The 27,082-nt window shown below is 41.4% G+C and overlaps 1 protein-coding gene across 24 annotated transcripts in view; it reads left to right on the top strand.

Moving 5' to 3' along the window:
* RIMS2 (regulating synaptic membrane exocytosis 2) overlaps positions 1-27,082 on the top strand; it is a 370,897-nt gene that overhangs the window by 323,136 nt on the left and 20,679 nt on the right. For 15 of the 24 annotated variants that reach the window (XM_081873920.1, XM_081873930.1, XM_081873931.1 and 12 more), the window contains one exon: positions 9,531-9,772. The exons of the other annotated variants lie outside the window; for them this stretch is intronic. In XM_081873920.1, coding sequence (XP_081730046.1) covers positions 9,531-9,772 — 242 coding nt within the window. The remainder of the gene's footprint in view (positions 1-9,530; positions 9,773-27,082) is intronic. 24 annotated transcript variants of the gene reach the window in all.

Genomic DNA, 27,082 nt, shown 5'->3' with positions numbered 1-27,082 from the left:
AACTCTGAGTACACTGCAGAAGGCTGAAATCATTCATTTTTAAATTACATTGGTGGTTTCTTGGTGTGCAAGTGGACAGTGCTGCATTTTTACAATATAGTTTCTGATGGTGTGAGTTTAAAGTACAAACTGGAGGGGAGTTCTCTCCCCCTCCTCACCTATCCCCACTACGCTCCCTTGTTCCCAGAAGCGCCATGTAAAGCCTTCCCCACTTCCCAAACAAACTCCTTTCCTTCCCCTTGTAAAAGCAGATAGGCATAGCAGCAACGAAAAGGAGGGTTTCCCACTCTCTCCCTCTGATGCTCTAGTGCACTAATTAGCAGCACACAATGGGAGCCCAATGGGGGATGTGGTTCCCCCATTATTGCGGATAGAACAACCTTCAGTAAAACTACATCACCCATGGGCCACTGGGTTCCATTGCTCTAGTGCGCTGCTAATGACTGCACAAGGCACTGGACAGGGAAGGCAGGAAGGGGCCTCTCTCCCTCCCAGCTGTCTGCATCACTGCAGTCATCTGCTTTTACAGTATGGATGGGAAGTGCTTTCCTCACTAGCCAGCAAAAAGACTCCCTTGGAGAGTCCTCCTCAAGAGATTTGAAATTTGAGTGGAAGAGGCCCTGCTTTCCCATCCTTAGCATGTGGCAGTATCCAACCCCCCACCTTCTTGGTTTGAGGCATATCAGTGTGTCATTTTGTCTGAACTGTTAAACCACAGTTGCACTTGCTCTGCAAATGGGGAGTGAAAGCTAGGGTTAGATCTAGAGCTAAATTATGGGGAAATGTACAAGGCCTTTCTGAAATCGAAAAGCCCCAAGCCCTGATTTCCCCCAGCCACTGAGACTAGTGAAGAAACTGCAGCCATGAACAGGGAATCATCATAAGAACAAAGCAAGTTTGTTTTTGTTTTTGTTTTTTAAAAGTTAGATTTTATCTTAAGCTAAAATGAAAATCAGCCTTCGGGTTAGAGAAGCCTTTTCACCTATTTAAAGTGTTTGTACTGTTTCTTCAATGAACACTTCAATGAGTCAAGTCGTGGCAGCAACGTAATTCGTAGCATTTATGCTTTAGGAATTCAGCTTCCTACGCTGATTATTTTTTGTTTCTAAGTCATAATTATTCCATTAAATTGGACATCTTTACATCCCACTGTCATCTCTTTATTCTTATCTGTGTTCTTCTACATTGCCGTCACAAGCATTTTATAACTGACATTTTCCTTGATTCAGAATATTTTTTTTACTCCCACGTCATGCTGAGCTAAGCAAAGTTTTAGTGTGTCTTCCAAACCTGGGCTCAGGTTAGTGAGGAGCCTGGATTCTGGCAATGACAAGCTTAGCCAAACCTTGGCATGGCTTAGCTTAGTACAAAGACATAGGGGTACAAAGACTGGGGAGGAGCGAAATGCCTACAGCCTCCTCTCAAATGTTTGTGTGGTCCTGGCAAGGTATGGTTTGGCTTGCCATGACATGTGAACCAGACCTCTTCAAAACAGTCTGCCTGACAAGTACCTTTTGAAAATAATTTACATACATAAAATATTTCATAGGTCCAATTCTTCACAAAGTTTCTATTTAAAACTCCCTAAAGTTGGGGGATAACTATACATTAAACAGGGGACGCGGGTGGCTCTGTGGGTTAAACCACAGAGCCTAGGACTTGCTGATCAGAAGGTCGGCGGTTCAAATCCCCGTGACGGGGTGAGCTCCCGTTGCTCAGTCCCAGCTCCTGCCAACCTAGCAGTTCAAAAGCACGTCAAAGTGCAAGTAGATAAATAGGTACCACTCCAGCGGGAAGGTAAACGGCGTTTCCATGTGCTGCTCTGGTTCGCCAGAAGCGGCTTAGTCATGCTGGCCACATGACCCGGAAGCTGCACGCCAGCTCCCTCGGCCAATAAAGCAAGATGAGCGCCGCAATCCCAGAGTTGGCCACGACTGGACCTAATGGTCAGGGGTCCCTTTCCCTTTCCCTTTATACATTAAACACAAATAATAGAGATCTAATGCCATTTTTTAAAAGGGTCAAATTGAAACACAGAAGTGGCAGAAGGGAGAATCTGTGTGTTGTGCCACTACCTGCCACTGCTCCTATCCCCCTGCTGCACCAAAGAAGAAGCTAGGTTGTTTAGTCACAGGTGCTGTCACTCATCTGAACATGACAGCGGACTGCGGACATAGCTAGAAGAGGAAGCTGTAGCATTGGATTCAGAAACTGCTGATAAACTGGAGCCTTAGGGACAGTGGATGCTGCTTGAGAGGGGAGAAAAGAAATAGGAGAGTTTCAAAAAAGTAGAGAGGAGTTGTGAGCTTAGACACTGTAGGTTTGAGTCTAGAAAGAAGAGCACCAGTCCAACATAACAGATATGGAAGATCTGAGATAACTCAAGGATCAGGGTGAAGAAAGCCATTGGCTTTTGTACCTTTTCTATAATACTGAATAAGGAATATGTGGCCTTCCAAAGATTGTTTGACTCCATCAACCCCAGCCAGCATCACCAGTGATCAGGGATGATATGAGTTGTCATTCAGCAACATCTGGGAAACTGCAGCTTCCCCCCTACCCCTGCTCTATAACAAATACCTTCTAGCAATAAGTGAGTCAGAAGGGATATTAAACTAGCTCTTGTCCCAGCAGGGCTTATAAAATGCTTCAACCGTTTCCTATCCTGCTGCTTCTCTGCTCCAGATCATCCCTCCTGAGCTGCTTTTCCTCCCGCAGGTTTCAAAAAGTGGGAAGAAGTAGTTTGAGAGAGTGATTTGGAGTACAGAAATGGCAGGTAAGAAATGCACTGCCAAATTCTGGCCTCCCAAAGCTCTTTCTGTCTTGGTAGTGACAGACTCTGTACACATGTTTGCATATAGCTAGGCCCAGTTATTTGTGGTTTGTGTATAAGGTGAAGGGCAAAGCTACATGTTCCATAATGAGTATGGAAATAACATTACAGGATGGCTAGATTTTATAATACCCAGGAATACCTTGGGTGAGCTAAATTAAGATACAACACTTAATTTAGCACACTCTCAGCACACTGAGAGAGTACATTGTACATCCTTTCCCCTACAGGTATAAAAACTGATTAAGGTGGTGGAGGACCTTTAGTTGAAAATAGATATGGTTAAGGAGGCATTCTCACCCTGTACTTGCTGAAAATTGCAATGGCTGAAGTGTATATATATATATATATATATATATGTATTAAATCTAAAAACAAAGAATGATGGAAATTGCACACTCCTAAAAATCAGTATTAGGGACGCGGGTGGCACTGTGGGTTAAAGCCTCAGCGCCTAGGATTTGCTGATCGAAAGGTCGGCGGTTCGAATCCCTGCGGCGGTGTTTGCTCCCGTCGCTCGGTCCCAGCGGCTGCCAACCTAGCAGTTCGAAAACACCCTCGGGTGCAAGTAGATAAATAGGAACCGCTTACTAGCGGGAAGGTAAACGGCGTTCTGTGTGCTGCTCTGGCTCGCCAGATGCAGCTTGTCACGCTGGCCACGTGACCCGGAAGTGTCTGTGGACAGCGCTGGCTCCCGGCCTCTTAAGTGAGATGAGCGCACAACCCTAGAGTCTGGCAAGACTGGCCCGTACGGGCAGGGGTACCTTTACCTTTACCTTTAAAAATCAGTATAATGCATACCAGTTTTCTTCCATGATTCCCCCCCCCCCCCCAATTAAAATCCTACATGTTAACATTATGAAAAATAATACAAAATCATTCTAGGGCTATGTTAATTGGCAATTACTTTATTTGTATAGGAAAAATCAAGTATAGTTTAATTTGTAGTGTTGTATCTTAATTTAGCTCACCCAAGGTATTCCTGGGTATTATAAAATCTAGCCATCCTGTAATGTTATTTCCATACTCATTATCACTCTGCTTCTCCATAACAGAATTTATATTAGATGTTCCTTAACTTCTGGTGTGGTTGCTAATTAGAGAAATCTTCTCCTCAGCAAGCTTTTAATTTATTGAATAAAACTGGTCAACCATGTTTCTTCTTACCCTACAGCTGTGTCATTTCTCTTTATCTTGGATATTTTTGACAATTCATTGCCTCCAATATGAAACACTGTGAAAATAGCTTTTTCTATATTATTTATCTCATTTTTATGACATGATTAAAAATTCTCCTTTTTGCAGTTTGCTTTCAGGGTCATGTTGGATTTAGAACACAGCTGAATGCCTTACTTCCATTTCTTGATTTTAATATTTATTACTAGCTTTAAGCAGGGTTGTATTCTTCTTTCTCCTGATTCAGAAAATCACTTAGGGGTGAACATAAATTCAATTGGAGTTGAACTCATGATTAAAGTTATCTAACTCAATTACATATCCCTAAGCACATAATTTTAGTCACTCTTCTAAAACATGGATGGCTTTTTGTTTCATTTTTTGTTTTGCAGAGTAATACTGCCTGTAAAAGGCTAATTAATGGCAGCAACATTGTCATTGACACTCCATTAAAAATGTGGATGTTTATTTGACAAGCTGAGCCAGAAAGACTGCTCACTTTATGGCTTGAATGATTTACTGCCTGATAAGCTGTTCAGCCTCTCAGGTCATTTACTTGGTATTTTCAGATTTAACTGAGACATTATTTTCAGTTTAATTTGAGACCTGGCCTTTATCTGGGAGGAAGCTCCCTGATTATCAGGCTGTAAGTGCAGTAGGGCTATAGCTAAATAACCACTGTAGCACTTCTGAATACTAACTGATTAGGTTAGTTACAGATAGGTAGCCGTGTTGGTCTGCCATGGTCAGAAGAAGTGTGCATGCACACGAAAGCTCATACCTAGAACTAACTCAGTTGGTCTTTAAGGTGCTACTGGAAGGAATTTTTTTATTTTGTTTTGATTAGGTTAGATGTCCCCTATGTTAGGTGTGATTTTAAGGTCTCAAAACTTTTGATCCTTGTTTGCGTTAAGGTTCTTATTACCTAATTCTGATTATAAATTCTAATCCTGTGCCAGCTAAGCACAGATGAATGAGCAATTGTACAGGTTCCAAGAGAAGTGTTCACACTTGCTTTGCTCCTCCCTGGTTGTTCTGCACTAAGTTAAGCCATGGCTTGGGTTAGTATGTCATCCAAACCAGGGCTCATGGTTTAACTCTCCCAGACAATCCACAAGCTGTAAACTGTAGGACAAACCATGGTTGCAGCTTGCGGTTTGCTTGGACAGAACTAAACTATGAGCTGTGGTTCAGATGGCACACTAAGCCAAACCATGGCTTAGCTCAGTGCAGCACAGCGGCAGAATGACCAGAGGAGGAGCAAAGTGGTCACAATCTCTCATCCAGCAGCCCAAATGGTTACCTGTTCATACTAAGTCATGGTTTGGTTTAGTGTTTTGCATGAACCAGGCCCTAGTTTGCATAAATGTATAACACAATGGAAGGGACGCTGGTGGCGCTGTGGGTTAAACCACAAAGCTTAGGACTTGCCGATCAGAAGGTTGGCGGTTCGAATCCCTGCGACAGGGTGAGCTCCTGTTGCTCGGTCCCTGCCAACCTAGCAGTTTGAAAGCACGTCAAAGTGCAAGTAGATAAATAGATACTGCTCCAGCGGGAAGGTAAACGGTGTTTCTGTGCACTGCTCTGGTTCGCCAGAAGCGGCTTAGTCATGCTGGCCACATGATCCGGAAGCTATACGCTGGCTCCCTCGGCCAATAAAGCGAGATGAGGGCCGCAACCCCAAAGTCGGCCACGACTGGACCTAATGGTCAGGGGCCCCTTTACCTTTACCTTTATAACACAATGGAATCCAAACTACCTTTCTAAGATGAGGAAATGTGTTTTTAAGGTAATAATAGCATTATTTTGAGCCAGGATTTCTCAAACGTTCTACTAAGCCAGGCTTTGCAGGCAGAGAGCCCCTGATTCAGTCCCCAGCAGGTATTTGAAACGGAGGGTGTTTCTTGTGGGATCTGTGTTGTTTACTCATGCAAGGCCTTTTTTGACAACACCGCTGTCAAAATGCTATTCTGTATTCACCCTGCCCCATTTCATTAGGATAATTTATCTTCCCATAGAAAATCTGAGAAGTTAAATCAACCTGTTGCCAAGTTGTTGTCAACAACATTTGAAGGACGCATTTGCAGTATGAAGAATAGGCCACTGTGAGAACAGGATGCTGAACTGGATGAGCCATTGGCCTGATCCAGCAGGCTCTTCTTATGCTCCTATGAAGCCCCTGTCTGGAAGTGCCCTGAATCTCTGAAGAGAACCGCTGCCAGTCAGTGCAGACCAAGGTCTGGTAGGAGGTAGTTAGGTAGATCTCTGGTTTGCAGTAGCTCAGCAAAGGTTTCTGACACCCAGTTATTTTTATAATAAACACAACAACAGAGCCCCCTCTTCATCCAAACTAAGACTGCTGAAAAGAAGCAAGGTTGGGGGAAAACCAGGACTGGACTGTGACTGGACTGTGATCTTATTTTCAGTACTTAACACTAATTCCTGGTTCAGAGGCACACTATTCCTTAATTCTGAGGATGTGTCTGCCCCTATCCTCAGACTAGTATTTTGACTGGTTTTGATTGGTGGCCCTTCAGGGTTTTAGTGAAAAACAAAGTAGGTCTCATAAGCCTAAAGTCTCCCACACTTGGTGGCTGAGCTAGAACACTAGATTACTGAGCTTGATGGACCAGTGGTCCCAATCAGTATATGACAGCTTCTTGGTTTCTAACTAGATCAGAGGGGAATATTATATAGACTGCAGATGGGACTCACATGCATATAGAAACATTTCCTGCACATATAAAATAAATGTGTCAGGGGAGAGGCTAGACTAGAACTTTTCTCCCAGGCATTAAGTTGTCTTTGAAGGAGAAAATATTTTATATTTTATTCAATCATATGAGTCCATAACTGCAGTCTTTGTTCAGGTCAGACATAGGTTTATCACCTCCATGAGAAATAAAGCCTATTAATCTGATCAGTTTTTATCCAAGGGAGGCCTTTAGAATTTTTATAGTTTAAAAGCTGACACTGTCCCTTTCCTTTGATACCAATAGGCCAATAAAAACACATATAGTATACTGGGTGGAAAAGTAGCTTCTGCTTCATAATTGTTCTGAATATTCTGTTATCATTCACATTGTTTGACTAAAGAAATGCTTCTCTGACTAGGAGATAGGGCTTGTGTTAAAACCTCTATTAAGAAATCTTCAGAGATCTGTTCATTTGATGAGTCATAACTCAGATTAAAATTTATTTCCATAGCAACTAAAAATCATTCGTTCTTTCCCTAGAAACCACCAGAGTACATCAGTGCATTAATATATGCATTCCCTATTTTTCTTGAAGATGGAGAAATACACTTATGAGGAGTACACTTCTGGTCATCACGCCTCAAAAAGGATAGTGTAGTACTGGAAAAGGTTCAGAAAAGGGGGTGGAGCAACTTCCTTATGAGGAAAGGTTAAAACATTTGGGGCTTTGCAATTTAGAGAAAAGACAAGGAAGATGGAGGTGTGTACAATTGAGCATGGTGTGCAGATGCCAGCACTGCCGCAAGGTGCTGATGTTAGGGTGAGGGCAGTGTCAGTGCTGCCGGCAAGTTCACGTATTCCTGGAGCAGCAGGGACTGGGGAGATTTCCTGGTAGCAGCACCAAATGGAATGGATTTTGTGGTCTGTGCATGTGTACTGGTTGGCACCGGCCTGTTAAGGACATACATATGTCAGCTGGTACACATGCACCAAACATGCCAGAGCTCTACTCAGCACCACAGTTCACCCCACTAAACAAAGCATAGCAAGAACAAAAACCAACTTACATGAATTTCTCAATGCAGCTTTCCACAGAAGCATGATATTTGTTACTTAAAACCCAAGCAAAAAGTGTGGTATATAAGTATGATTTAGTTCCCTGGCCTTGAACTTAGCCACTGCTTTACTGTGGGTAACGTTCCTGGTTCAGACCTCTACCTGGGTGGCAGAAGCTGTTCTCTGACTCCTTCTAATCCTACCTTAAGTATGTCAAAGTGTTCCATTGAATATGTTTCTGCCCCAAAACAGTGGTGTTTGCTTTGAAACCATCCTCTGATAACCGGCACAGGAATATTGTCCTGTTGATGCACCATTATATTGTGCAATATATAGCTAGGGAATTTGCATACGGCACAGTGAGGTGATGTTGACAGTTGTGGGTTGAGAAGCTGCTGTGTTCACACTCTGAGTGCATTTCTTTGGGAATGGAGCCATAGTGAATTTGGCATTTCCCCAGTTTCGGGTACCATCTAGTCTACCAGAGTTAAATCTGTATGGAGATTTATGTATACGTGTGGGCTTCCATCCTATTTAAGGAAGCTTCTTGTTTACACATGTGCATGTCTTGTGTATGGCACCATTCAAAGAAAATAAAGGTGTTGAACTTCATGAATGGTCCACATAAAGTCACCTTTCCACCCACTTTCACATTCAGAGCTCATATTCTGTATTTCTATATTGCTAAATTTGATTTCTGAACCAAGGAAGAAGATTGTGCTGATTGGTTTAAGGCTACTGATGGATGGGAGGGAAGGCTGCTCCCCAGTGCTTGATGTTACATTCAAAACATTTCTGGAAAAGTATGGAACTATGGGTAGCTGATATGGCAAACAGACATACTTGCCTGGTATAATCATAATACAGTAACACTCAAATATAATATCAGAATAAAGCAAGTCTTTCAGTAATAAGAAATTGCATCTTTGGGCAATAATTTGGTGCAATCCCTAAAGTGGTTCTGTGAAGGATTTGAAGCTTAAACATTTTGGCTGAGAAAGGGCCTGTGTTTTATTTCACTCCTCCTGCCTAAACAGTATGTTTCTTAATATGTGGAATCTTGTTTAGTAGTAGATTGTACAAATGAAAATATATAATCAGTGGATCAGCGCTTAAGTTTTTTTTAAATTAAAAAAAATCAACATTAAATTCTGGAATAAAAATATAACAACATGTACAGTATAATTCTCAGATTTTATTGTGTAGCAGAAAAGTGTCTTTACAGTTTGACAAACTGTGTGTAAACAAAATGCTATAATAATGCCAGCGAGCCAATACTTTCAGTAAGATTTACAGAGAAAGACAAGTACAATCAGGTACTAACAATAGCATGAAACTGAAAGTTTTCCTTTTCTCCTGCTAATCAAAGCTAACTACCTTCTGTGTGAATTAGGCTCAACTCATATACCTGGGAGTAAGTCCCCCTGAACACAGTGGAGCTTACTGTATTTACACGAATCTAATGTGCCATCAAATCTAACGCGCACCTCTATTTTCAAATCCTTTAAAACAAAAAAGTATTTGCTGGTGACATCAAATCTAATTTGTACCCTGATTTTCACGACATAATTTGGCCAAAAAAGGGTGTATATTGCATTCGATTAAATACAGTACTTCTGAGTAGACATGTATAGGAGCTCTGTTAGTTGCTTTGTCCCTGTAGCCTCCCTATGCTTTCCATCTGAAACCTTCCTTTTCTGTTTTTTCCCTTTTACTTTCTTTCTTTTTGTTTTGTTTACTGCATTGTTTATCCATCCACCGGCTGACAGTGTCTTTACATCCAAAATGCAAAGCAGACAGATGGGCGCTTCAGGACAGAACATAACTAAGAGCACCAGCATCAGCGGGGAGATGTACACACTAGAGAAGAACGATGGCAGCCAATCTGACACAGCAGTGGGCACTGTGGGGACAGGTGGCAAAAAGCGGCGCTCCAGCATTGGTGCAAAGATGGTTGCAATCGTGGGCCTTTCGCGGAAAAGCAGAAGTACCTCCCAGCTCAGCCAAACTGGTAGGAACAAGATTCCCCCACCTCCCCCCATTGTGGTGTTGTTACTCATGAGACATAAACTGCATTATTATTATTAACTAAATTTCTAGGTGGAAAAGTCTGAGCAAGTTTAAACTTATTATCTTTCAGTGTTTTGTCAAGCCATTTTATTTAACCAGAACCTCATTCAGACCGGACTACTGTGGATCGTATTTGTCTGCTCACTGGACCACACTGAATGCAGTAATCTTTTTTTCCCTTTCAGGAAGCAACCTGACTTGCTGGGTTTATATTCTGGGAATTGTTACTAATGGTTCGTGAAAGACAGCTGAAATGCTGCCGGTGCATTTTCTTTGCCTCTCCCCTTGTCCCCTCCCTTAAATGCGTCTTATGACTATGTTCTGCGTTTCTTTTGCTGTGGGATAGTATTTATCATCTTCAAGGTTGTCCATTGTATTTTAGGCACACTAAATTACGACTCTACTTCTTGTTACTTTTTATTTCTTTTCAGCTTCAAAATGTACTTATAATTGCAGTAAATCACCGTAACTGGTTACAGGTTAAAGTTAGATCTGCTATTCAGCATTTATTTAGTGCCACCAGATTGTTAGGTGCTATATATAAATTCCAACTTCTGAGTGTTCTAGAGAAGAGGGGGAACATTTTTAAATACTTTTAGACAGAAGTGCAAAGCAGGCAACTGAAAGTACATATCTATATTTTATTTTACACTGTTTCCATTTTTTGTTTAATGTTTGGTTTAGACTGTGTATAATTCTGCCCCCAGTCCTTCAGTTGAAGGGCGGATTTATAAGTACTTTTAACAAACAAACAAATCTATAATGAGGTATTCATCCTGCTTTTAGATATGCCCAGGTTGTATTCCGGTCTAATCAGCATTTGGAGATTGAAAAAACAACATTGGTGTATAGCTAATACAGCAAGCCATATTACCTTACATTAAATTTATTGCACAAGCAAATCATGTTGCTTGTGAATGTGTATTTTGTGTGTGTGTGTGTGTGTGTGTAATTTGTATTTCTGGACTCCATAGAAAAAGTTAGCATGTCTTCAAGAACACTGGAATACTTAATAGTGCATGTCACTGTGCTGCCTAGCATTAAGAGAGCCACCCGGGTTTTTAAGGCTATTTAGTTTTAAAGTATGGTGCGAAAGCAAGTGTTGTAGCATCATCTTTAGATAGATCAGGTGAATATGAGTCGTTTAAGATTAAATTAGCAGTGTAATTGTAAGGAATATTTTAGACAGACAAGGTCTCTAGAGGGCAGTGTTACTTGGACTGTTAAATAAGTTCTGCTGAGTTTTTAAGATTAATTTTCAGCAATGCTAACTTGCTTCTACAGGTATCATACTGTCTAGCCATTTCTCCTGGTTATGTGAAGTCATATCAAAATACACAAGATGGAGTTAGATAGCAGTACATATACTATAATTAATGCTGCCCTAAAATCTTCATGTCTCCCACATGTAGATTGCTAAACAGGTGAATTAAAATGCTCATTTTATAAATAGTGCATGCTACAGTTGGGTAACATGAGGTTTTATATTGAATTTTCTTCCCTTATCAGATTATTGGGAAGATATTTATTTAGCGGGGAGGGCGGGTGCAACCTGCCACTTGGATGAGAAGGGTCTTGTGTAAAATATAAAAAAATAATAAAATAGGGGCACAAGCTACTTCAGTATTAAACTCTGTATTAAACTCCAATGTGAACAAGCCCAAAGACTGATTCTTCAGCTCTCTGGTCAAGTTGGCATGTAAAAAGGTAGTGGGATTCATACAGGCTATACAATTTTGCATCCCTCAATACAATGACAACTCTTCCTTTAAGATTTGCCTTTGAATCTCTGCAAACATAACTGATTACAGAAGAACACTGCAGTTTTTTCGCAGAATGACCTTATGGGTTACAGTTCCCCACAATGTACCTTTCAAACATATATCCAAAAAACTCATTTTGTTGTAAAGAAAATGGTGTGAGGTTTTTTTTTTCATGTTCCAAGTCAGTTGTTGGGCTGGTATGCACACAAAGGTCCAGAATATTAATTACTAGTTTACTGGGTAGAACTTCATTGTTAAGTTTTTTTTTGTCAGGAAGGATATTTAATAAAAGTAAAGGAATGGAGTGCCATATACTGAATGATATGCACTTTGCATAGTATTTAATATTTAATTATAACCAGGATTGGATTCAGTTGGATGACCAACATGATAAAGCATAATAAATATGATGTAAATTTTAATTTTGTATCATTATACCATCCCCAAATGTCTATGATTTTGGAGAAAATGTTGCCAGACACTAAAATAAATAACATTTATATTAAGCAGGCCATGCAATGAGCATCTTGTTTCCTTAATGCTCTAATGGTTAAAATAAATCTATAATGTTGTAGGGGAAAGCTCCTTAATGAAATCATTTGACTCTGGCAGATATGTTCCAGAAGTAAATTTTGTATAACTAGCATGCAGTAGCTGATATCTTGACTAATATGTAGATGTATTTTTTCCCTCCTATTTATCACTGTAAAGTTACGTTGCAGTTTTTTTAATTTATGCTTACAATATGTGTTATGTATATTACAATACACACAACATTAGAAGGGCATACAAATAATACATAAATATTTTCCAATAATTGGTTGTTGTTTTTTTGTACTTCCAAGTTGTGCAACTGACACTACCTCCTTGTTACCATAACTTATTCCAAGTTAGTTGTACAACTGTTCCAAGTTATAGAAGTTTTATAGCCTGCTGATTGGGCGAACTGGGACAGAATAAGCACAGTTCTTTACGCTCTCTAGCACATTTGCTCCAGGAAATTGCAAGCTTCTTTTACTATCTGCCCTTACTCTTTTCCCTTGGCACTTATTATATGGCATGTCAGTATAATGTCAACAAAGGCTGTGTTTACACGCTGTAGATTGAGGTAAATTGGCCCATAGTAACAAACAAGTGACCCTGTTCTGTAAGTTCCAAATTCCAGGTTAGGAAAATACCTTTATTAGGCCAACAGAGAGAACGATAGACTGATAAATTATAATTTGTAATGTTTTGAGTTTCTTGGAGCTGTTCATCTGGCTAGATGGTGAACAAAACACAGAGGTGGGGAGTAAAATATGTAAAGGATAATAATTCCTTGCATTTGCATCTGGTTGTAGTCTTAAGGCAGAATGTGAAAGGAACTAGCAGGTAGGTATATGGATAAGGCTGTTTGGGGAGCATTGTAGGCTACACCAAGGCCTTCTGGGAAGAAGAAGCATAATTATGGCAGATTCCCAGTCTCTGCAATTACAAAAACTAGCTTTTACCCAGGCCTCTTTCTTTATCCTTAGATGAAGTACATGTGTTTCTTCATAGGCAGAAAACAGGAATAAAGAACAACTAGTCACTCTTTATATTAACAGAAATGGAAAATAATGTTGCTAGGTTTTTTTAAAAGTCAACAGAAGTCGGATAGAGTATCTTTACCTAGCAGTTGGAAGGGATGTCCCCTAAAAGAATAAAGCAAGTAATAAGAAGTACATTTTTATTTATAAATATTACTGCTAACCAGTGCTATTACATACTGAGCTGAAAAGCAACAAAGGGTAAACGAACAATAATTACTCCAAAAACATGTTATGCCACATTAGAGAAATACTCAAATTCTAAATATTTGCCTTGTGAAATGCGTGCTTGTGACATCAGTACAACGTTCCTTCAGCGTCAGTATAATCTAATGCTTTGAGATGTTTCCATAATATACCTTTTCATACATATCAACCAAAGTGTTCATACACGTAGATGTGACAGAGCACAGGACTGCACACGCTAATTCAACTACTGCAACATCTCTTTTAAATATGACAGAAATGTTTTTTCGGAAGTTGTGTGGGTTCCAAATAATGTCTCTGTGGCAGGCGAGCTATAATATTTCTCTGCTTCTTGTTTACTTTGTCACAATGTATTATTACATTTATGTATTGCCTTTCTTCTGTGGAACTGAAGACAGAAGACATAGAGGTTTCAAGTGGTCCAGACACTGGCCAGACCGCTTGAATTCAGCAGAGTTGCTGCATCATTCGCCTTCAAGTCATGCCTTGACTGTATGTTACATCTGGAAATCAGAGGGGTTTTTTCCAGTGTTGCTGACACACCTCATTATGGATTTGGTCGGGGAAATTGATCTGGTTGGCCAGCCCAATCCTAACCACCCCCAATTTTCATGGGCCACGTTAACAGGTGGGTGGGGGAGGAGAAGAGGAAGGAGAAGTCCTATTGCCCCGAGTGGAAGTCCACTTGCACAGTGTTGATTATCTGCACTGGGTGACACCAGATGGTCACCACTTGCACAACAGGCTTCTACCTATGCAAATGAGATCTCCCCTTCATCTCCTCCCACCTACAGGCTCACACCCATCCCACCCTACATCTGTTTCTAAGGCCTCAGACTCCTTTGCAGCAAATTAGCAGGCTATGGCAGGGGGGCTGCAAAGTGTGGGGAAGGGAAGTCTCATCAAGTTCTCTAGTGTAAGATTGGATCTCACCCATTATATATAGATGCAGTAATGGAGAAGTACAGTAATGCATTTATGTGCATTCTATAGTTGTTAGATAGTGATGGTATCATTACTAGTACCCTTGATTAGGTTGCTGACAAAGCAACACTTGCAAATGTCGAAAACATATGCACTTTCAAATGTTGCAGAATACGGAACCTATTTGGTCCCAAAATTGGAGCTTTGTAGTCTGCCAAGTTATTTTTCCTCCAACATGGTGGCAGTGCCTTCATACAACATGCTCTTGCTTTTTACTGGCCTCAGATTACTTTAGCTTCCACATCAAGTGAAATATACTGATGAATATTTGTGAATGCTCACACAAAACCAAGGAACAAAGAGTCAAAAAGTTAATGCAAGTCTTCCATTTTCTGAATGAAGCTCAAAGCGAACGTTCAGAATAGGAAGCTATGGATCTTTCAGATGGTGATTGTATTTAGATAAATATGAGTTATGGTACTATTTTCAACAATATATTATTTAGTGGGATACAGAAGGGTATAATTCCAATAAATTAGTGACAATGATCTGAAATGCTATGGCATTTTCTATTTAAAATGATAAAATACATTTGAATATAATATTACAAAATATAACCAAATGTATTGTTGCTACTTAATTACATTATAGAGGTATTTATTTCCTGAACTTTCTGGATGTCTTCTATTTGTGCATGATAATACTACAATCTACGTACTTTTTCTAATCCATTTTCTTCTTACACTGTTGATGGCTTCTATTTTCAACATTTATTGAGGTTCACTCCCCTATTTTCCTAAGTGGCAAAAACTGTCACATACTTAAGCATTTCATAGTGTAGCAGCTTGCAAATTCGTCTCTAAACATTTAGTATATTTGCAGTTATTGTTGTAATAAAAGAAAGGCATTTATACTTTTAGGTGTGATAAATATGTACAATTTTAAGTGCTGAACTAAGTGATATTTCATGTTTCTAAAGTAAATTTAGGTTTAATGAGTAAGAAAGTAAGTATTGCATATTGCTGGGCAGCAACAGGACTTGGTGGATCTGTCTGCTCCCCGAGCCACAGTGCTTTTGTACATGAGAACCAGGAGCTTGCAAATTTATGAGATATTCAGCCACAAGATAAGGAGCAGATGGGTGCCTAGATAGTGGTTGGTACAGCAGACAGAAACCATATTTGAAATGAATAGAGACAATCGATAGAAGAAGTGAGCAGAGAGGAGAAAGGAGGAGACAAAGCAGGAGGAAGAATGAAGAGGAAGAAGACTAGCAAGAACGAAAGGAGGCTTAGGAGAAGAAAGAGAGGAGGCGCTGTGGCAGAAGTCCTGCAGTGAACTTCATAAGACCAGTGTCCTCAGGATAAGATTGGTACTTTGGACCAAATTAAAGGGTGTTCTCTACCCTTGTGAGAACTGTGGCAAAGCACAGGTAAAGGTAAAGGGACCCCTGATCATTAGGTCCAGTCGTGACCGACTCTGGGGTTGTGGCGCTCATCTCGCTTTATTGGCTGAGGGAGCCGGCGTACAGCTTCCGGGTCATGTGGCCAGCCTGACTAAGCCATTTCTGGCGAACCAGGGCAGCGCACGGAAATGCCATTTACCTTCCCGCCGGAGTGGTACCTATTTACTTGCACTTTGACGTGCTTTCGAACTGCTAGGTTGGCAGGAGCAGGGACCGAGCAACGGGCGCTCACCCCGTTGCGGGGATTCGAACCGCCGACCTTCTGATCAGCAAGTCCTAGGCTCTGTGGTTTAACCCACAGCGCCACCCACGTCCCTATGGCAAAGCACAGGAGGAGGTTAATGGGATCTAACAGGTAGTCGGTTGCTGAAAGGCCTGCCCAAGCAATATGTGGGCATTCTTGTAGATCCTAAGTTCCAAATTCCCCAGCCAGGCTAGGACTTCACAGCATCTCTCACGGCAGTGGGTAGAGGCAGATTCCAGGTTCTTCCTCCCTAGCTTGGTGAGGAAACCCTCTTGAGTTAGACATTTCAAAAAGTTTTATTGCTTGATGTGTATGCACCCTGATACTTATAAAAGTTACAGTAAACAAGTGAGCATCGGTAAGCCAGTTTTTGCATTATTTGGGGGGCATGAAGGGGGCAGGTTATAAAGTACTGCTCCCATCTGAGCCAATGGCACATGTTTCAATCCCAACCCCCAACACACACACACCCCTCTACCTGAATTTTAACCTTTGTTAATCAATGGCATTAAATTTCTGGAAATTTTACATCTCAGAGAAAATTGCTTAGTGTTTATTCCAGATTCCTGTTCAGTAACTGAAATAATTTATCTCATTAACATAGTACACTTTGTAAAGTTCTTTGATACTCAAGTGAAACTATTACGAAGCTTGACATTTTTGTTGATAGTAGTCCTTGTGCTTGAACAAAAAAATCTTTCTGGTTTGTGTATTTGGACAGGGAGTGTTTGCTTTCCTGATGTCAGTTGTATTTCTTTACTCCATCATATTCCTTCTGGCTGCTGGCACTGAAAAGACCTATTAAATATTCTTCCTTGTAAAGAAGTCTGTGTCCCTTGAAAGATTGATCTGATTTGGAATGTGTTCACCTCCTTCACATTGCCTCGAACATCCAGCTCCAACTCAAAGACTGCAGCTTAATTTTATTTAATATACTTTATTCTTAGGCCTCACCTTCCTGACAGCCCATGATGGCTTACAGCACAAAAATAAAAATGCAGAGAAGACAATAAATCAAATCATATTGTAACCCAGCATTCTACTAATATAATTAAATTCACCCCCATATACTTTCAAGAGCAGGAATTAAACTACTTAAATAATAGCCTTTGAGTTAGGTCTAAAAAAGGTGTTCATAGTTTGAGGGAAAGGAATTATGTAATTTTGCACCAGCAATAAATAGCATCTCTCTTTGAACATGTGATATGGATTTTGCGCACAGATGATTTCGTTAATATAGCATTCTCTTGGAAAAGGCTGTGCAGTACTTCCTTATGTAGTGAAATATAAAGAGGAAAAGGCTGTTCTAATATATGTAGTGCCCAAACTGTTTAGCACTTTTAATGACAAAATCAGCAGCAACAAATCAGTATGTCTTGGTAATGCCCTGGTAACCTGGAGATCCTCTGGCACTATCTGCTCACTAAGACCCTTCAACAACAGAATGCAGATTAAGCTCCTAATAAATTATCAGTGGCAGCCCCCACAGAGAGTATAGTTCAACAATATACCCTTAATCCTTGGAAGGGTGGTGGTCACACTGACTTGGACCAGAATGGTCATGGCCTTATCATCAGGTGGAATTTGCAAAAAGGAGTTCTGGCCACTTCAAGGCAAATCCAGCAGCTTTCCACAGCTAAGAATATAGGGGGTTATAGGAGACTGATTGTTACCTTTTGTGGATGTGCTTATCCTACCCAAGTCATAATATCTGTAAACTATAATCATTTTATCTTGGTTGGAATTCTGTATTAGTTAGATTATTTGCATCTGATTCTGTATAATGGCTAGTTGTTGAAAATGCACTGTGACTATAAAACCTGAGACAGGTGAGAAGTATACAGTCGTACCTTGGTTGCCGAACGCCTTGGAACTTGTATGTTTCGGCTCCCAAACAATTGAAAACTGGAGTGTTCCATTTTTTGAATGATTTTTGTAAGCCAAACGTCCGGTGCAGCTTCTATGGCTTCTGTTTGGCTGCAGGACGCTCCTGCAGCCAATCGGAAGCTGCGCCTTGGTTTTTGAATGGTTCTGGAAGTTGAACAGACTCCCGGAACGCATTCTGTTCGAGAACCAAGGTATCTTTTTATTCTCATGTCCGGATACATGATCAAAAACCTTTGATCTGTTGGTTATTGTAAAGGAATACAGCATAAAGTGGGTGCAGTGAAGTCTTCAGCAATACTGAGCGATAATTCTTAGTATGAAGTATTACATGGATGCTCCTATTTTCACTTGTCAAATGTTGTAGAGTATGGCACAGTTATTTCTAGAAAAGTTGCATGCTGTTTGTTACCCTTCTCTAGCTTTCCTTTGTTCCTATTTGTTCACGCCCCCCTCCCCCCCCCCCCGCAAGGAGGGCAAATGAGAGCAGCTGTCACAGCACCATGGAGAGCTCCTAGTGAGCAACTTTCATTGAGGGATGGAGGTGAACTGTGGCCTTTTGAGCTGCTGACCACCCTTCTCCTAATCTCCTCCTGGTATTGCACTGGCAAGGTGGTGTGAAAAACACTCAGAACTAGGGGAAAGTCCCTCTGATGTGCTGGGGGATTTGGTTCAGTGGGCTCCTGCCTATCAGTGGACCCATGATTACTACCTGATTCAGTGAACCCCTGATCACTATCATCTGGCTCAGACCCAGAAACCTGTTTCAGCCCCTCAACTGATGGTGCTGCTGTATCTGACTCAAGTGTCCTGGTCACTCACTGGGCTCCAGGGTCAAGATTGCTTTGTTGCAAATAAAATGTAGCACATATTATTATGGTTCATTTGATCCCCCCCCCCCTTTGAGCCTGTGAGAATTTCTGGAATGATACGCATCTCTTAGCAAGTTGTTTTTCATCTTGCTTTAGTCCATGCCAGCAGCAGATACAGAACAGAACCTCCCTGGTAACCAGTTGCAGTGACTAAGCAGAGCTCTTCTGAGCACTGAGTGGTTGAGAGGGAAACTTAGATAATAAAATTATTACAATTAGGAGAAGCACATGTACTGCATAAGAAAAGAGGGTAATGTTCGCTGAAAAGAGAGTAATGTTATATGGATTAATACATTTAGTGGAAGAGGGGAGGGCATATTGCATGTGACTATGCCCTTCCGTTTGATAAAAGTCATTTACAAAAAGTAGTTTTGTAATCACATCATATGATTTGTTTGTTTATAACACAGAGTTAATTTTCTACCAGTTTCCTAAACATAAGAATACAGCTGAGGTACCGATTTTTAGTTTTTAACCAGTTTGTTTTGAATATCCACAGTGGGAGGATTGAGAAGTCTGCTCAGTTATTTTTGCAGGTTAATTTATTGGATCCTTGATCACCGTCCTTGTCTCTGCTAGATCTTTTGGCAGCCTTTTATGCAGGAATAATTGTAAATGGCACTGTCATCATGCTCAAATATGGAATTTTAGTTTATGATTCTCCTCAGGAACTAGCAAACATTAAGTTGAATCTTTAGCTGAATGATCGTCCAGAACCTTTATGTCCATGGACTCTTAAGCATTAAGAAACGTATCTCCAGAGAGCCCTAGAGACATTACAACATGTTTTGGATTCCAATTCCAATTTTGGACTTGAATTATAGTCCAAAATATCTGGCTGGCAGGCACCAGGTTGGCAAAGTTTGGGTTAGAGTCTACTGTTACCTTTTGGTAAAGATGGACAGAAAACTAGTTTGCTTGCCCTTGTTTTTTGTGTGTGTGTGGCAAGAGTCTTAATTCTCTAGTTCTTACCACTATGTAGTATGCCTGAGTTCTTCATTAGGTGGTGTGGTTGATGCCCTGTCACTAGAAATTAATTATCCCATCATGTCTCTCTCCGGGTATACTGCATGGGAATGTTGAAATGTTTTCTTTACTAATCCTTTTTAGGGCAGATTAGCTCATAAAGATTGTTTTTGACAAACTGCAGGTTTGAAGAAGTGAAGTTGGAATGAAAGGAGCTGAGATAAAGAAAGCGTCTTATATGCATCCTCAGAGAGGTTTTATCCTAGCCCTATATATCTGGAATGAAAATGATGCAGCTTACACCCTTCCTAGCAACAATTGAAATAAAATCACCACTTAACAATTAATTGAATATAACTGCACAAGGCTGGTGTCAAAAGATATTAATTTCCATGTTTAAATAATGAATGAGAATACAGGCCACATTTTGTACTAGGAAGCCAGCAGATATATTTTAACATTGGTAGGATACGGTTCATGTGATTGCTTTTCATTAATAAGCAAACTGCTGTATTTTATAGCAGTTGAAGTTTCTAAATAGACTTCAAAAGCAGCATCATATATAGCATATTGTAGAAATCTAGTCTAGGTGTTAATCATGGCATGGATAAATGCCACCAGGCTGTATGTTCAGGAGTGGCTGTTGCTTTGTCTGGCTGATATTTTGTTTGGTGACTGAAATATAAATATTGCTACAGGGATTGCTCCTAAACAACTAGGGAGGGGGAGAAGAATCCATTTCTGGTCATAGGTACCAGCAGTGAAAACACTATTACTACAGTCCATACACTGAGTACCACCAGATGATAGCTGTGGCAAAACAAAGGACAGGTTGAATAATGCTGATGATGAACAACAAACATTGTGCAATGAATTTCTCACACTGAGAATGTGGCTGCAGGCACCATCTTGAAATAAAAGATTACTGTGTTCATTTAGTGTTTATCAGGCTAGCCCTGTCAACAGGATTCTTATTCCATATTCTTTCAAGAGTGTTGCAGAGTAGAAGCTCAGCAACACACACCCCTTACCGGCTGAACTAGTCTGCTTCACACCTAAGGCTTGGCTGTTGCTTCTCAGCTCAAAGTCTAATAAAGACATTCCCAGCCGGTAAAGAAAACACTTTGAAGGTGGAGATCTGTAATTAAAGCAGAGGTACTGTGAATGGGTGGTTCATTTGCCTGGGAAGATGGTGTTCAGCTTATTCTGAACAAGGTTGCATTTCCCATAAAGGGTTCAGGCTCACAGTCTGTGGTACAGATAGAGCCAGCCTTGACCTTTGAGGTCCAAATGGGTTCCATACCGCATAGCACTTCCAAGTCTTCTGTAGCTGCTGTCATCCCTCCTGTTTTCCATGGCTCCAGACTTGACTGTGGCATAGGACTGTCCTTGGAGACACTTGCAAAACACCAGCTAGTCCAGAAAATAGCTTGTAGGTTACTAAACTGGGAATAGCCCTAGGGAACACATCATGTGAAGCTACTTCTCTGGCTGCTGATCTGTTTCTAAGTACAATTCAGAGTGCTGGTGCTTATCTTCAAAGCTCTTTATGGTTTGAGTCCTGGGTACCTCAAGGGCCTTCTCTTTCCACAAATACCTGCCTGTTCGTTTAAGTCTTCATCAGAGGCCTTTTTCCTGGTGCCTCAATCTTCAGAATTCAGACAGATGGAAACTGTTTCAGAAGTCAGACAGATGGAAATGGAGGCCTCTAATGCCTTTTTGGCTCCAGGCAGGGACCTTTTTTATTTTTCCTATGCCTTCTTTTAAAACACAAATTGCATTGGTTTTTGTTTGCTCTGCTGATGTTTCATTTTTCCTTTGCATAATTTTAGTGTGAGCCATTTGGAGAACCTTGCATATTGAAGGCGGGGTTCAAATCTTAGGATAAATGAAGTTGAAATTCAGAAATATGTGACACATACCACCTTCAGCTGTGAATAAAGCATTCTCAGTCCTACATTACAGAGGTGCCTAGAGATGAAAGGTCATGACTGAGGATAGTGTAGTGTAACTGGCTTCACTGGCTTCTTTCCCCCCGTTTTCAGACTCTCATCATTTGCCAACTTAAAAAGTTAGGGTCTTTTTGAGAGGTGAGGTGGTGCATATTTATGTATACTTTAATTTATTTCCTCACATCATGTATATTTCATAATTTGTATCATCAAACTCTAATCAAACTTAGTAATATCTGTTCTTGAGGAATTCAGAGGGAGTGATAAGATTAGAATTGAAGATGCTTCAGAAATATATATGATTTGTTCCTCCCTACTAAGCTATATGCATGCTGGCTATGAATCATAGGTTTGGCTATGATTAAAATTAATTATAAAATTAATGGGAGAAAATAAAAATTAAGGATTATACATACTATGTTAAGTGCTACTTGCTCTCTTCAAACAGAATGCATCAAAGCTGAGAAAGAAATAGGTGGGTAATGGAACATCTTACAACATAGGGAAAATGGCTAAGAAGACTGTTTCCTCTCAAAGCTCTTTTTTAAAAAAAGAAATCCTTAAGGTTGGAGATGATGGAGGAACAGAAAAGCATGAATAGTCTGTTCTAATATTAATATTTAGGGTACACTTAATGAAATCACCATAAAATACATAGTTAAAACAAGCAAAATATCTCCCCCCTCAACTATCCTCAAAAACACAATTGATTATAGATGTCCTTTCTATAGATTTGTTAGTGGTCACAAATGTAACTTGAGTTTCTTAAAGGCATAGGCAACATCATACAATTCTGAAATATGTATGCAAAATAAGAAAGATAGCCAGAGCATATATTGTATCCCCTCCTTCAGTATGACTCTAAACATTAAAACAGTCAGAAGCAATTTACAGGGAGCAGAGTACGTACCCTATTAGCGTCTTGTGGTGTTACAGTTTCTCAAAGCAACGCAGAATTGGACTAGGGAAATTATGGGTTGACGGGATGAGTATTTTTCAGTTGGCTTTCAGGCAAAATGGCTTGGCATTGTCTGTTTTCACTAAGGGAAAAAATGAGGCATAATATTGGATAGGAAGGCGAATCAAATTATGATAACATTTTCATTCAGTACATGGTAGTTTAAACAGTAATTAGCTCCATATTGTTTTATTCTGTTTGTAATTCCCTATTGAATGCCTGATCAAGTATCTGCAAGTCTCACTGACTTACATTTGCAAAGCTAAGGTTCATATTTGAAACACCTAGTGGGCAGTGGGGCTGTTAGCACCACTTGCTTACAAACTGTGTTACATATTCTGTCCTTGAATGATTGGCTTTAATGTTCAAATGTCATTCTCCAGGCTAGCTACTGAATCATATTTTTAAGAAAATGAAGAAAGAACATTAAATCCATGATAAAATAGATTTGAAGTAGATCGTATAAAGGGAAGCACAATTCTGAGAACAATCAATTCTGTATTAAAATATATGCCCCACTTTTTGTGTAATACTCAAGCATTTCACTTTGCAGTAGTGAAATAGATTTTAATGGGACTGCTGTATGGGAATTTGAAAATTGTAGCCTATTAAATACAAGAAGTTTGCTCATAAAAATTATGACATGGACTCAGTTTTAAATCACCGAAAAATGTTTTTGTGCATGAACGTATGGCATGGTTGCACTTTGGGGTCTCAAATATGCCTACAACACTTATTATTTATTATTATTATTTATTGAATTTATATACCGCCCTATACCTGGAGGTCTCACACTCCACATACACACTTTCTTTCAGGGACCAAGAAGTCACAAATGGCAGGCTTGCATGCTCACTTACAGATAGCTTCATAATAGAAACGACCCTGAATGATCATATAGGTCACATTTTGTATTTCAAACAAGCCTGCAGCAAATCAATATTCTCTTTCCGTTGTCGTGGCAGTGTTTCCTTCCTCAGATATTCTCCAGCTTTCTGGGGAGAGGGGGGAATGGGTCAGGGGGATTTATACTGGACTCTAAGCCTGTTCAGCTGGGTCATGTGACCTGGCAGCTGGGCGTAAGTTCTGCTGGCAAAAACAGTGCAACTGAAACCACACCGGGGGGGGGGAGGGGAATGGTGAGGGCCCAATCCTTGGATATTGAGATCAGACTCATCTGAAAGAGCACTCGGGATCCAGTGCAACTTCACATAGCAGGAGCAGGAGGATGTAAAGTGAGCATGCTCCAACCTCAGCTCACTTTACTTCTTGCCTCCCATGTGTGGGCTGCTGTCTCTTGAGCTCCCCACTTTTGCACCTGGTGAAAAGCACTTTGCGCTCAGGAAACACTCCACAAACACTCGGCATCTCGGCACCTTCCACAGACCACACCCAAGAAATGGGGAGCAAACAAGGCCTTCTCCCCAACAGGAACACGGCGGCAGCGGAGGCTGCACTCAGTCAACAGCAGCAACACTCACCCAAGGACACCGAAAACAAGGTGAGTCTGGGAGGAGAAATCCCCAGAGGATGCCCCAACAATGGTGTCATTCTCACAAATAGCCCCCGCAGCATCCATGAGCACTGCTTCCTCTAGAGGTGGGGGAATTGCTTGCACCACTGGCGCCAAGAATGCACAGAAAGAGGTAAGGGGTCGCCAGTCATGGGGAGGCATGTACAGTCACCAGCCCTCATTGTCACCTTGCTGTTCCATTGCCTTACTAGGCACGCGGCTACAGAGGAGGCAACAGCAGCAACTGCACCACCAGCGGATGTGATCCAGGAGGGAGAGCTGCACCAGCAGACAGGTAGGGGACAGCACCTCTCAGCAGCCACCCCTCCTGCTCCATTCAGCCAGTCGAGCCACATCCTCACCTCAACACAAGAAGCCCCAATCAACCTGCAAGCTCCATGACTCCAACAAAGGTATGCATCCCTACCCATGCCCATGGTGGGGGAAGGAGGAAAACCACTCTCAGCTCATGCCAGTAGCACTTGGGACCCACCCTCACAGGTCCCACCCACCCCTTCTTCTCGCCACTGTGCCAAGGGGCTGTTTATCCTACGTGTTACCACTCCCCTCCTTTGTTTGCAGGCCACGAGTCAATGGATGCTGCAGCCACCATGAGGCCCCGTAATGCAGAGAGGCAGCCCTGTGAATGAAACTCCTTGGAAGGAAGGGGATCCCTATTCATAGAGTGCTCAATAAAAACCAAATGTCTGCAACCATCCGCTCTGTCTCCCATTTATTCATGCGTCGCAACAGGAGGGGAGACTGCATTCCCACCACTGGGGCTGCTCTGCAGGGTCCCTGGTCTCTTGACTATAACTCCCAGAAGCCCCTGCTGTGGGACAGTCAGTACCAGCAGGGGCAAGGGAGGAGACATGCAGTGAAAGAAAACAGCAACACCTCACACTTCAACCATCCGCCAGCTGGGGAACCAAGCAGCAGCCCAACACTACTGCACACCACAGGGCCTGGGGCAAGGGGAAGGGAGACGGACCCACAAATGGGGAGGGAGGATGAGCTGCCATCTAGCTGGGGGATGGCTAGAGGGCATCTAATGGCTCCATGGTACAGAAGGAGTATGCTTCATGGCCCAAATATCACCCTGGCTATGTAGCTGTGGGCAGCTGTCCTGTGTGGCTCCTAGCCATGGTGAGGAGGTAGCTGACCATCTCCTCGCACCCTGGAGCCCCTGCTCACTTGACTTGGTGTCCAAGGGCAGCTGTCACACCACCACCACATTCTGTAGCATGTTATACGCCAGCAACACCTGTGACATCCTCTTGGGGGAGTGCATACCTCCCTGCCCCTGGTGTGAAGAAGGTAGCAAATGAGATTTCAGATGTGTTTGATAGTGGTGCGCGCCAAGTGGTGTACTTGGTTGTGATAAGGAGTCATGAGGAAGGACCTCAGTGTGTAGCCATACTGTGCTGTTGTTGAGTGTGGCTGTGTGATTGGTGGCGTGGGCATGCCCAGCACATGTGATATGCTGTGTGTACTGATTGGCTGCTGGAGTATTGCTAGGGGACATTGTGGGCTCTCTATCCCATTTGTTTACATTCCTAGGCTGTTCACTGCACACCAGTTTCTTTTTTTTTTTTTCTTTGCATTTTTCCATTACATACATTCATTTCTTTCTCTGTGGTATTTTAGTTTTTCTTATCATCTCTTTTAAACATCTAATACAGTAGTATCTATTACAACATCTCTAGTCATGTCCAATCATTTAATTTTGCTGCATCGCCACAGTTTGTATCCCCCCCTTTTTCTGTACACATCCTTTCTCCCTTTTCTACTGTTCATAAACCTATCCCCACTTGTATGTTTAACATTATTCTCCTCTTTTTAAAAATACATTTCTAGTAATACCCACTCACTTCATATTATTTTCTTGTCCGTATTCCTTATTGTAGCCATCATATTGACTAATTCTATAAATTCTATTAGTTTGAAGAGCTGCTGATCTTGTCGGGATTGCCCTTTCTTTCCAAATTTTTGCATATGTTATCCTTGCGACTGCTGTTGCATAGGGAAATATTTTTTTGTTTTGTTTGTGACTTCTTGTCCTATTACAGCTAGCAGGAAGGCTTCTGGGTTTTTTGGGAGGGGGCATTCGCCTGCACACCACTTTCTTTGATCTCAGTGTGACCTTGCAGTTCATACACATCCGCTGAAGGTGCCAGGGAACTCTTCCCTGCGTGCCAACAGGTGGGCACTGGCTCTCTGCAATTTGGTTGCTTATTTCCAATCAGCTGGCGTTTCCCCCTCTCTGGGTCTCCTGAATTAGCTCTGAATCTGGTGTCTCTTGTTCCAGTTTAATTTGAACCAGCCTAATGCTGGCTTTCTGTGTGTAGGATGGTTCAGTAAATCATAAGAGCCAGTGTGGTGTAGTGGTTAAGAGTAGGCTTGTAATCTGGTGAACCGGGTTTGCGTCTCCGCTCCTCCACTTGTAGCTGCTGGGTGACCTTGGGCTAGTCACACTTCTTTGAAGTCTCTCAGCCCCACTCACCTCACAGAGTGTTTGTTGTGGGGGAGGAACGGAAAGGAGAACGTTAGCCGCTTTGAGACTCCTTCGGGTAGTGATAAGGCGGGATATCAAATCCAAACTCTTCATCATGTACAACCATTGGCTGGCTGCCTTCCAGGAACTAAGCCTTTCCATTGCATATTCCCTTGCATATTCTCTTCCTAGTCATCCACCCCACTGACTGCCAGTGAGTCTCATAACTTGCACTGTAGGCTCTTTCCCGGAATGGAGCCAGACCACGCAAATAGCTTGAAAGTCATAAACTCCAGGCTCAGTTAATTTTAAGATAAGAGTTCTTTAGAAAAGGTCCTTTAAAAAAAAAGAAAAAACTAAGCCTGACAGTTATTTAATGCTAATCTCTGCAGCTGAGAGTGTTTGGTGAAGAGCAAATAACTCTTCTAGAGTACCCATGGT

The sequence above is a fragment of the Podarcis erhardii genome (genome assembly GCF_964252035.2).
Source record: "Podarcis erhardii genome assembly, chromosome: 8".
In the NCBI taxonomy this organism is placed as follows: domain Eukaryota; kingdom Metazoa; phylum Chordata; class Lepidosauria; order Squamata; family Lacertidae; genus Podarcis; species Podarcis erhardii.
Note: the sequence above shows the minus strand (reverse complement) of the source record. Positions and strands in the feature narration are given on the sequence as shown.